The 10712-nt window shown below is 43.4% G+C and overlaps 1 protein-coding gene across 1 annotated transcript; it reads right to left on the bottom strand.

The window, feature by feature from the left end:
* Positions 1–1816: 1816 nt before the first annotated feature.
* Positions 1817–9844, bottom strand: MSRB1 (methionine sulfoxide reductase B1). The gene is made up of 4 exons (XM_075565754.1): positions 9677–9844; positions 7385–7527; positions 5884–5998; positions 1817–3997 (listed from the first exon to the last, which is right to left on the bottom strand). Exons 1-4 carry the CDS (start codon positions 9729–9731, stop codon positions 3966–3968), a joined length of 345 nt encoding a protein of 114 aa, XP_075421869.1. The 5' UTR covers positions 9732–9844; the 3' UTR covers positions 1817–3965.
* Positions 9845–10712: the final 868 nt, after the last annotated feature.

Raw genomic sequence — 10712 nt, 5'->3', positions numbered from 1 at the left:
GACGGACAACGGAGTGCCATTCGGCTGAAGTCACTGCGCATAGTTCACAGGAGAACTTTTGCAGACCTTTTGGTCAGAAAGGACTTCAAGGAGGACCTTCGAAAGAAGACCCTCAAGAGTACACACCAGAGCATAGATGTCACAATACTGTAGCACTGTGCACTGTTCACCAGAGAGCACATACACTTGGGCTCAAAAAAACCTCTGTTCTGTCTGTGGTGGAGGTAGAATGGACAATGGTACACACTTGGTCCCTGGTCTGGCCCAGGAGTGGGATCATGGAGCCGAAGATTTTAAGGTCCCTTGCACTCTAAGCATGGTTAACCTGGTTAGGGTCCCAGTAATGCACATCACAGCTTGCACAAGGAATGGAGACCTTGCAGCACAGAATGAATTTCTTGGCACAGACTTTTTGTTTCCCCACTTTTATGCACAGCACTAATTACCCCCGGACCTTTTGGCTAGTTGGAATGATGGCGCCATGCAGAGTTCTTGCACCTTCCCTAGGCTTCTGTTCACAGGAGTTTTATTACGCACCTTTGCATTAGTGCACTGTGATTGCACAGAGCACGAAGGCACTTTGTCGTCCTTTCCATGGGGAGAGGCACGGAGAGCGGTGTTGGGTGCCCTGGTTTGGCCAGCAACTGCAAGCTCCTCACTGACTGAGGGGAATGAGAAAAGGACCCCCAGGTCAAAGTCTCCATTCAAGAGCTCGGCTGCGAGTGGCACTGGGCACATTGCAAGCAGGAACTTCTGCTGACATTTTGGCTAAAAAGGATCTGAAAGGACACACCTGCACAACACTTGAGACCCTGTGAGCTGTTCACCAGTAATCACATACACTTGGGCTGCCTGTGGCAGAGATGGAGCAGAGTGGCGCACACACTTGGTCCTCTTGTCATGAGGTTGGGTAAGCTTATGAAGCTCAGATCCATTCACTCACTGCACCCATTTCTAGTCTCCTTCAGTCAGAGCATACACCAGCGTGCGGTGAGAAGTGGAACACATTGAACTGGTACCGAGCACATTTGGAAACAGACTTTTTTTTTTACTGCAGAAAGCACCAATCACCTGGAGGGGGTTCTGTAGAGTTTTTGTACACACCCTGTCCTTCTGGCACATACCGTTTTCTCCACGGGGAGTTGCAGCGTGAGATGGTCAGATGTTCTGGAATGCCCGGGTGCTGAAGACCTCTCAAAGACGGAGGCGGACGATGGAGAGCCGTTGGGCTGATACCGAGCACCGTTCACAGGAGAACTTTTGCAGGCCTTCGGGAAGGACCTTCAAGTACGCACCGGAGCATCGATATCACAACACAGTGGCTCACACATACACTTGGGCTCCAGGGAAAATAAAAAAAACAAGCAGTATGGGTTCTTTAACCCACGCGGTGCTGAAAAAGCTGTGTAATGCGGCAGGCATAAACTTATAGGGTCCCATGTTAAAATGGACAAGAAGCCAAAGAAGACTGTGCTCATTTGCATGTCATTACCCAGCATCCCTGGCTGCAGTGGAAGCATTGCATGATCAGAGATAACAGGGAAATGGATGTTTGTGTACCTGTCTGAATGTGCTCACAAGTAGGATTATCATTTTGTATAATTGGAAACTATCAGACATAACTCAGACCTCAGCTGAGCAGCAGGAACTACAGTGGCTCCCTTGGTATTTGGGAGCTAATTTAGGAGCGTGGACTTTTCAATCCTTGTGTACCTAATTCCAGGATGTGAAGACCCGGTACTAAGTGGTTTGGTTTGTTGTAACATCAAGTAGGTCTCTCTGATTAGAAGAAAAGCTAACAGGCACACACACAGTGTTTAAAGCCAAAGAATTTATCATCATTTCAAGAGACATTTTTACAAGTGAGGTAAAGAGAGATCAAGGCGCTTGTAACAGGTAATTGTGACCATTTTTACAAACTCTACACTGAGAATACAGCGAGTGAAAAACTGTGAGTTACATGGTTTGAGAGTGCTCAATAACATGGTTAATTAACCCTATCAATGCTGGACGCGGACTAACAGTGTGAAGTCCCTGAAAGATATGAGCTGGGAAGGTTCTGCAACTTCCTATGAGAAGGTTGAGCCTTTAACCCCAGTAATGTTGTTTAGAGGAGGTTGGAGGGCTTGGGGGATGACAGCTGTAATAACTAGGGAACTTCAAAAATGCTGACGGCAAGTGTATTAAATTAAATATTGCATGTTGTCATTTTCAGTCAGCTGGGACACACAGGCTCACGGTGTATTTCAAGAAATTCCTTTAGTGTAACAACCCACGGATCCTTTAATGTTGACACAAAATGTATTTATTACATAATGTAATAAAAGCCATGTTTACTTAGCTGTCTTCTTCCATAAGGCACCTTCAAATCAGTGGGCTGCACGGTGTTTCCCAGCCATGGAAGTTGTCACGGTTGAAGACTACTTAGCAAATATGGACCCCCCATCTGCTAAATACTGCTCAGCATTGACTTTTGACTAATACAATGCTCTTCTATCAGTAGCATGTCCAGGAGCTTCCCGTGTGAAACGGTTTCATAATAACAGCATTCAGGATTGCGACCGAAAGGAACAATAACGGTGTGCAAGTTTCACAGCGGGCAGGAGAATGGCCGGACCATCTGGGTCAATGGCTTTTTATCTGCCTATTGTAATCCCTTTTACCTTTTTCCTGCAGTTCTGTCCTATTTACCCATAGCAGAATATTTTAGGCCCTTTAAGCCTCTCAGATCCTGGAACCAATCTGACAGATGCCACAGCGCAGACTAACATCCCATAATGCCTCTTGAATCATACGCTTAGTGCCTCTGAGCAGCCTTGATAGCATGGTGTGACAATGGGTTAGGTTGGTGTGTCAAATGAATATCAACCCGTTTGGTGCCCCAAGATGTATCCACAATGTCATGCCACTAAGCGTGGTTGTTTTCTAGGGGAGATCGCGCTCTGCTTTCTACAATGCAGGGAAATGGAAGAGGACTCGTCTTCCATTTCCAGGATAGGGGACGCCGCTATCACGTGATCTCAGTTTGCCGGAGGGGCCATGGCACTCTATTGCAGCGGCTTCTCTGGTGCCCAAAGTGTTAATATGCTGTGGGGATTTGTCCTCCCCCTCCCCTCCCCAATATGTTCTGTACAGAGAAAGGTTCCTGTCAAACAAAAACATGGCTGCTGACAGGAAGCAGCATGGCAGCCATCTTGAAAAAGAGCAATGACTTCAAAAGTCAGTTCAACGCAGTAATTTATTTCTTTTGAAAGATGCAAATCATCCTTAAAAGTAACAACCTTACTTGCTTCTATCTTTTGAAAACTGGATATGTATCGCTTCCTGCCAGGGCCACTGTATTTAAGCTTTTCAGCTGCTTTTGTTGATCTGTTTGACTAATGATGGCACCATAATGAATTGGCAAACTTAAGAACAAAGCTACACTAACAATTTGGATGACTAACCACTGTCTTCTGGTACTAAAGTATTTGCCAAAGGTTGTTCAACAGTATTTGTCTGCCATGGGAAGGTTAAAAGTTTAACAAAAGTAGCTTAAAATAGTAACTTTTTTTTTATTATATAAAACGTGTCAATTTTCTCCATGTAATGGATTAAAAACACTATCCTTGGTTCACTTTTATCCCAAAAATATACTTGGAACCAGGTGCTTTGTATTTGTAAGATTACTGCAGGCCAGCACCGTGAGACCCCCCGCATAGCGAGACCCCCGCACAGCGAGACCCTATGCTTTTGACACTTTAGGAAAAATAAGGGATTCACATGGGTGAATTGCTGCCTTAAATTACAGGTGTATTGTAAGCGTCTCAGCAGAACACCCAGAACCACATCCGACACCAGCACATAATCCTCGTCACCCTAGACGTCCAGAAAGGATTTATCTCGGGCAATTCATCCAGTGATGGAGCGTCGGGAAAGGCTCAGGACATCCACGTCTCACAGTGATCTTTGCATCAGAGCAGACTTTACTCTCGCTTCACATCCCCGTCAACTTTGTCTGTGGAAAGATGGGGGACATATCTCTGCTTTGAGCATCATTTCAAGAAAAACATGATTGCTTTGCACAGCATTACAGGCCATCCTGGCAGCAAAAATGAAGTTGTAGGCAACAAGGGATAGATGAAAATGGTAATCCAGCTACTTCTGGGGGCCTGGATTAAACAGGTTAGATAAAGAGATCCAATGAAGCAGAACCAGAAATGATCAGTGACCACTTATACATTTTTATTTAAAGGAATCCACTTTAAAAAAAAAAATATTTATTAGAATATCACCCCAAGATTCTGGCCGATATAGATATGATATGGATGTAGGTATCTCACACGAGAAGGAAAAATGTACAGTGTGTCTGATACGTCATAATTCAAAGGTGAATGGGTTTGTGTTAATCTCCACCTGGAAGGATTTGTTCTTTGACTTCAAGTTGTGACTTATCTGGCAGGTTATGCTTTAAAGAAAATGCTGATTTGACAACTCTGAACGGGTGTAAAGTTCGGGAACAATGGATGATGAGTCAGCCCCTCCTATCCCTCCCCCCCCCCCCCCCCCCCAGTTGCTGCTTCACGGTGGGTTAACCATCAATCCTCCAAGAGATATCTGCGGAGTAATTCAGAATGGGAGAAACTGGAATAAACCATCCGCTGGGAGTCGCAGGTTCAAGAACTTGAAGACACGAAGGGTCTACAGTCCATGTTTACCAAGCACTTCAGTAATAAGACAACTTCAAGTCAAGGCGTCTTCCAGTGCTGGAAAGGGTCTTTGAGCCTTAATCTTACAGCAGTGAACAAGATAAAAGCTCTCGGATAAGTGCTACAAGTTGGAAATATAATTTACAACTTTGTGGGTGACCACCTAGTTATTGATTATCCCTTGGTGCCTGCAACATCTTCTTAGTTCCACACCCAATGAATGCGAGACCCCAAAATGTAGATAAGACAGTACAGGGCTATGCAGTTTCATGGGTGGGCATGGTAGAGTTAGTGGGGCATTTACTTGTACAGATTTGTTACCAAAGATCAAGTAGAAACAAACATTCCAAACAGGACATAAAACAGTGTATATTACAAAAGAGAAGGTCGCGATGAAAGGATTTCTCAGGAAAGGAATTAGAGCACGGATATAATAATAATAATAATAATAAAGTGCTGTGCTTCAGCAAAAGTATTATTCACATAAGTATTTCATTTATAACTATAATTCTAGCAAGATACAACCCCTAGCTCTGTGACTCACAACATACATCAGAGAGATATATACAAAGACATAGAACACAATAAAATTATATCAAATTCTTATCGCATGTAGTTCTATGTTCCGTGCAGCGCCTCGTGGTTCAGGACTCCTGGCACATACTAGGTTTGCTTCCCGTTCTGCCGCCATCGTCCTAACCTTATCCACAGATTTTCTTCTGTCACCTCAAGGACACTTTAGGGAAAAGTCCCTCCATTGATCAAGCGATTGTATTCACAGAGACGCTGCTGCCGTATTCCTCACCCCACTTGTGCGGCTGGACCCCTGTGGCTATGTCACAGATGTAACCACGGGGTCTGGCCTAACGAGTGGTGTGAGGAACATGGCAGCGGCGTTTCGGAAGCTCTGGTGTGCAGAGCTGATAAGCGCTTTATTGGCACGTGTGTTTGCTTTAACATATAAAATGTGCGCTTACAATCGATTGTTATTCACCAGTCGCTTCATCGATAAGAGTCGCTCTCTGGATTTTTATTTCCTACAGCACCCTTGAGGTGACCAGAAGAAAATGTCTAATTATAAAGATTTTTTTTTGGGGTGACAGCAAAGCACCCCCAAACCGAAGAATGCAAAATCATAACTTTTGGGGTATATTGCATTTGTAAATGCTATAAAAGCGCATTAAAATCGGGTCACCTTTGGGGACGAATTTCAGCGAGCTGCTGAATATTCAGAAACGGGACTGACTCCTCTTGGGGCCATCGTTTAAAAACTCATGGCCAAGTCCATTTCCACATTTTCCGCAGGAAACCTGGGCGAGACAGGAGAACGTTATTACACACATCAGGCATTGCATTCACTGGCTCTGCTCTTCTGTAACCCCAGGCTATGCTAAAAAGCGGTGTAATGCGGCAGGCATAATAGAAGGTCCATGTTAAAATGGGTAAGAAGAGTGACACGCTGTGCTCATTTGCATGTCGTTACCCAGAATCCCTGGCTTCAGTGGAAGCCATATATACCAAGAGATAAGGAAAGGCAGGGTTGCAGGCATGTGAAGGTGCTCACAATGGGTATTTTTATTCGCTATTCATAATTCTTCATATTTACTGTTGTGAAAGAAGAATTTATTCTATAAAAATCACCAGTTCCTCATTTAAAAAAATAATAATATATACAAATAGTAATAATTAAATACTTGATATTAGCTCTCAATCACTTACATTTCTGAAAGCCCAGTTTTCCCTGGTTGTTTTATGTTCCTACTAATAATGTATTTTTCGCATGTAATACGGGCGGTGTACACAGAATTTTTCAAAAACACAAAGCACCTGCCCTGTAAACGTTATTACAATCTCATATTGGTACATTATAAGCAGGGCTCGACAAACCAGCCCAAAACACACTTAAAAACCTCCCTCGCCACCAACCCCCTGCAAATTGTACTCTTTTCCCCTGCAGGTCCTGAAAAAATGGCCGTGCGGCAATGGGACGCCGTTGCATCATGCAACATGGCGCCGCGTCGCAATTTTTTCAGGACCTGCAGGGGAAAAAAAAGGGAGTACAATTTGCAGGGGAGAAGACGGTGAACGCTGCATCACGCCGCCAGGCCCCGCCGCAGGTAAGCACTTGACAGCGGCCAAAATGCACTCGCCCATGGCATGAGTGCATTTGTCGAGCCCTAATTACAAGTATATAGAATGTAGCTTAGAGCACCGTGTGCTTTGCATCTTTTCTGTTAGAGAAACGCACCATTAATGGGAGGGTATGTATGTATGTATGTATGTATGTATGTAGCGCCATTAATGTACATAGCGCTTCACAGCAGTAATACACGTGACAATCATAAATAACAAATAATACAAATAACACAATGGGAATAAGTGCTTCAGACATAAAAGTAACATTTAGGAAAAGGAGTCCCTGCCCCGAAGAGCTTACAATCTAATTGGTAGGTAGGAAGAACGTAGAGAGACAGTAGGAGGGTGTTCTGGTAAGTGCGTCTGCAAGGGGCCAAGGTCGATGTATGAAGTGTAAAGTATCAACCACGGAGCTGCTCATATGCTTCGTTAAAGAGGTGAGTTTTAAGAAGTACATGCTTATTCCATCCCTCTCCTGCAGAAATCATCATATGTTATTGGGTACATTTTGTTGCCACTCATATCACCGTAAGGTGGTTACACCGCATGTTGTATTTTACCTTAAGGGCCCCGGGTCGCTCCACGTACTTGGAGACGCTGTCCTTGTGGATGGTCTCTGTGAAAGCCGGCCATGGAGAGGAGTGGTCGTATTTGGTGAGGCTGGAAAAGAGCTCATAGCCACACTTGGTGCACACGTATACCCCTGGGGAGAGAGTGCAGTGTAAAATTACATGTATGTGTACTACAACATTTACACCGCTAGTTAGTGGAGACTGGCTTGATGCTGAATACAGCAGAGAAAGGGTTACACTGCTTCACTGTGGGGACATTATTCCTCTTATTAGTAATACAAAACAAAAAAAAATGGACATGGAAGACACTACTTTTGTCATCTCTGATATGATGCTATGTATCAAAGGGTAACCACTGAAAAAACAGACCTTGATTTAGCAAAAGAAAAGAAAACCCCATCCCATTTTTCCAGTCGGGTAAATCGGACATGGCTTCCCGCACACGTTTTACTGACAGGAGGACTTCAACAAGTTAATATAAACAGCACAGGTAATGCTTCAAACGTTTCATTACAATGCCTACAAAATGTTTTACGTTGTAGGTTTTGGAAAAAATAAATAAAAATAAAAAAAATGATGGATCAGAAGGTTTTACTCCATTAATTCTAACATAATAATAAAAACAAAGTATTTTGGCTTGGTTATTTCCATACGCCAATAACAGCCTGCTCTCAATATCTTCATCAAATCATGGTGTCTAACCCAGCATATTATTGTTGGGAAGAAGATTGCATGCTGATAACTTGCTGATTTCATGCATAAAAAGTTATGACAAAAACAACCTTAAATACAGATACTATGTAGCAGCCTTGCACTGATAATAGGCCCAACGTCCTCTCCCACACACTTACAGCAGTGCATGTTATCCAGTTTATAGTATGTGGAGAACCCACAGGCTGGAGATAGAAACCTTTGCGTTACTCAGTTCATCTTTCTTCACTACCACATCCTGTGATTAAGAAAACTTATTGCACAAGATGTACAGAGTGCCGGGGATGTTACAAACTTCCAGTAACCACCTAGTGATTGCAAACACAAACCTGATGCACTTTATTATGTGTCCTTTCTGACTAATTTATTGTGTTAACATGTTACTGTAACACAGATTTTCTTCTTCTTCAGACTTAATGAGGACCTCATTATCCTTTGAAGGTAATATGCAATTTACTACATAAAAAATGCTCAGGAAATAATTCCAAGAACATCTTATACAGTTACATAACGCAGATTACGAGACTCCTTTTAAAGACACACACCTGACTTTTCACAGCGCTGTTTCGTGTGCTGACAGTTTTTTTAATTGTCCTTGCTCCCCCAGTAAATTACATTTAATTACAGTTACATACCCCTTTTTAAATCACACACTTTGGAATTCCGAGAGCTGCATTATTTTGTCAATTAAACATAAGCCCTTTACCAGCCCAAAGCTGTAGGTATTAGCAGCGTATAAAGAGGCAATGCTCATAACCAGCCTTACATTATAAAACAAACTTACGAGACAGGGAAAGGTACACGTTACTCCAACTGTTACAAACACACTATCTGCACCTTATGCAAAGGGTCACACCAATACAGGACTGGTGAAGTGACAGAGGTTAGTCTCCAAGGTTTTATGCAGCACAAGGATTAGTATAGGATATTATTATTCACTAGGTATAATAAAAGGACACTGCTAGCTGCCCTACACACAGGGTTTTGCAATACAAGTGGAAAAACACGATGAATTATGTGGTTTACACTCAGGAGTAATTCAATAATATAACAAACTCCATTACTGTGAACACTACATTGGGTTAAGAAAAAAAAGGCACCCAGGAGTTGGATTACCATTAGGTGGTATGCATTTAATGGGTCCTGTTCCATCACAGAGTGCCTGTTAGCATAGCACAGCACCATATACATTGGGCCAGATTCATTAAAGGGTGCTATGCTTCAGCACACATTAAGTACTATTCATTTGAAAGGGGTCTTAAAGTTTAGCAGCCGTTAGGTCTGTTACAGTGTCACATAACCATCAGAATAAACTGTCACCGCTTCACTGTCATTTAACAAACTGAGCAAGCACAGAGGTCACCAACATTAAATACAAGTCACAGGGTCACACAGGGTCTCTTTAAATCACATGCACCTGTCACCCAGCATTGCATAAGCTGTGCATCATGTCACACCATGCCTGTCGCACAGTTTATCTGATACACAGTATCAGGCACTGTTACAGACAGTGTGACTTATTGTATCACACGCGCGCGCGCACACACACACTCTGTCTCGCGGTATTACCGTTCTTGAAGTGATCTTTATAAACCTCCCCACCGAAAAACGAGCAGAAAGACATAGCGCTGTCACACCGACCACTTAGAACTGACCCTCACCGGCCACCACCTCCCACTGGCACATCACACGGAGCAGCTTCAGTAAAAACCCCTAGGTGGGAGGCAGGATTCTGCCGCGTCACAACAAGAAGCGGCCATCCCTTCCACGTGACCGTCCATGAAGCTGGCCATATTGGTGGTGGCGGAAGTATGTGGGTTTATGGTCCCCCACTTTGCGCACCCCTGGTGGAAGGTGGAAGGTGGAAGGTGGGAGGTGGGAGGGGGGAATGTAACCGTAGATTGTTTGTTTCAATATCCAACGTTTCTTGCTGTAAGTGAAGAAAATGCTACAATAAACATTATTATTGTACTGCGGTTGTGCAGGGACACAGCCCGTCTTCCCTCCAATTAACCGTGTCAGACTCATCTATGTAACAAACTGCGTCCTCTTTTCCCAGTTAGATTTTCAGTTTTTACTGGACAGGGAAACACGGAAAATATGGTGCGACTCACTAAGGCTGCGCTTATAGTGACGGCAACAGCGACACAACGTCGCGTCAAACCAAATGCATTGCCGCCTTCGCGTGCGCTTTTAGTGAGAGCGATGTGACGGAGCGACGGCTTGGTCGCGATTGCTGGAAGTCATCTCAATTTGATTTTTCCAGCAACCATAGCCTGACGTCATCGTCGCCGCCACTATAAGCGCAGCCTAATGGTTTGTTACTTCAGTGAGTTGTTACCATTTACACATATTGCAGCAAATAAATCATAAAATCCCTACCTGTTTGTTGCAAAGCCACTCAATTGTGTATATTAAAATCATTATCTGCAGGGTACTCTCAGGTGAGCTCTTTTAAGACTTTTGGACAAAAGCTATATTTGTTTGATACAAACTTACATTTTGCTGAATTTCTGCTAGGCTCCAAAAACTCAAGTCAAAAATAATCTCCCTGTTAGCTCTTTATATTCTGTTTATCAGCAGATAAGAGGAGTAAGTGCATTAA

The sequence above is a fragment of the Ascaphus truei genome, chromosome 11, assembly GCF_040206685.1.
Source record: "Ascaphus truei isolate aAscTru1 chromosome 11, aAscTru1.hap1, whole genome shotgun sequence".
Taxonomy (NCBI): domain Eukaryota; kingdom Metazoa; phylum Chordata; class Amphibia; order Anura; family Ascaphidae; genus Ascaphus; species Ascaphus truei.
Note: the sequence above shows the minus strand (reverse complement) of the source record. Positions and strands in the feature narration are given on the sequence as shown.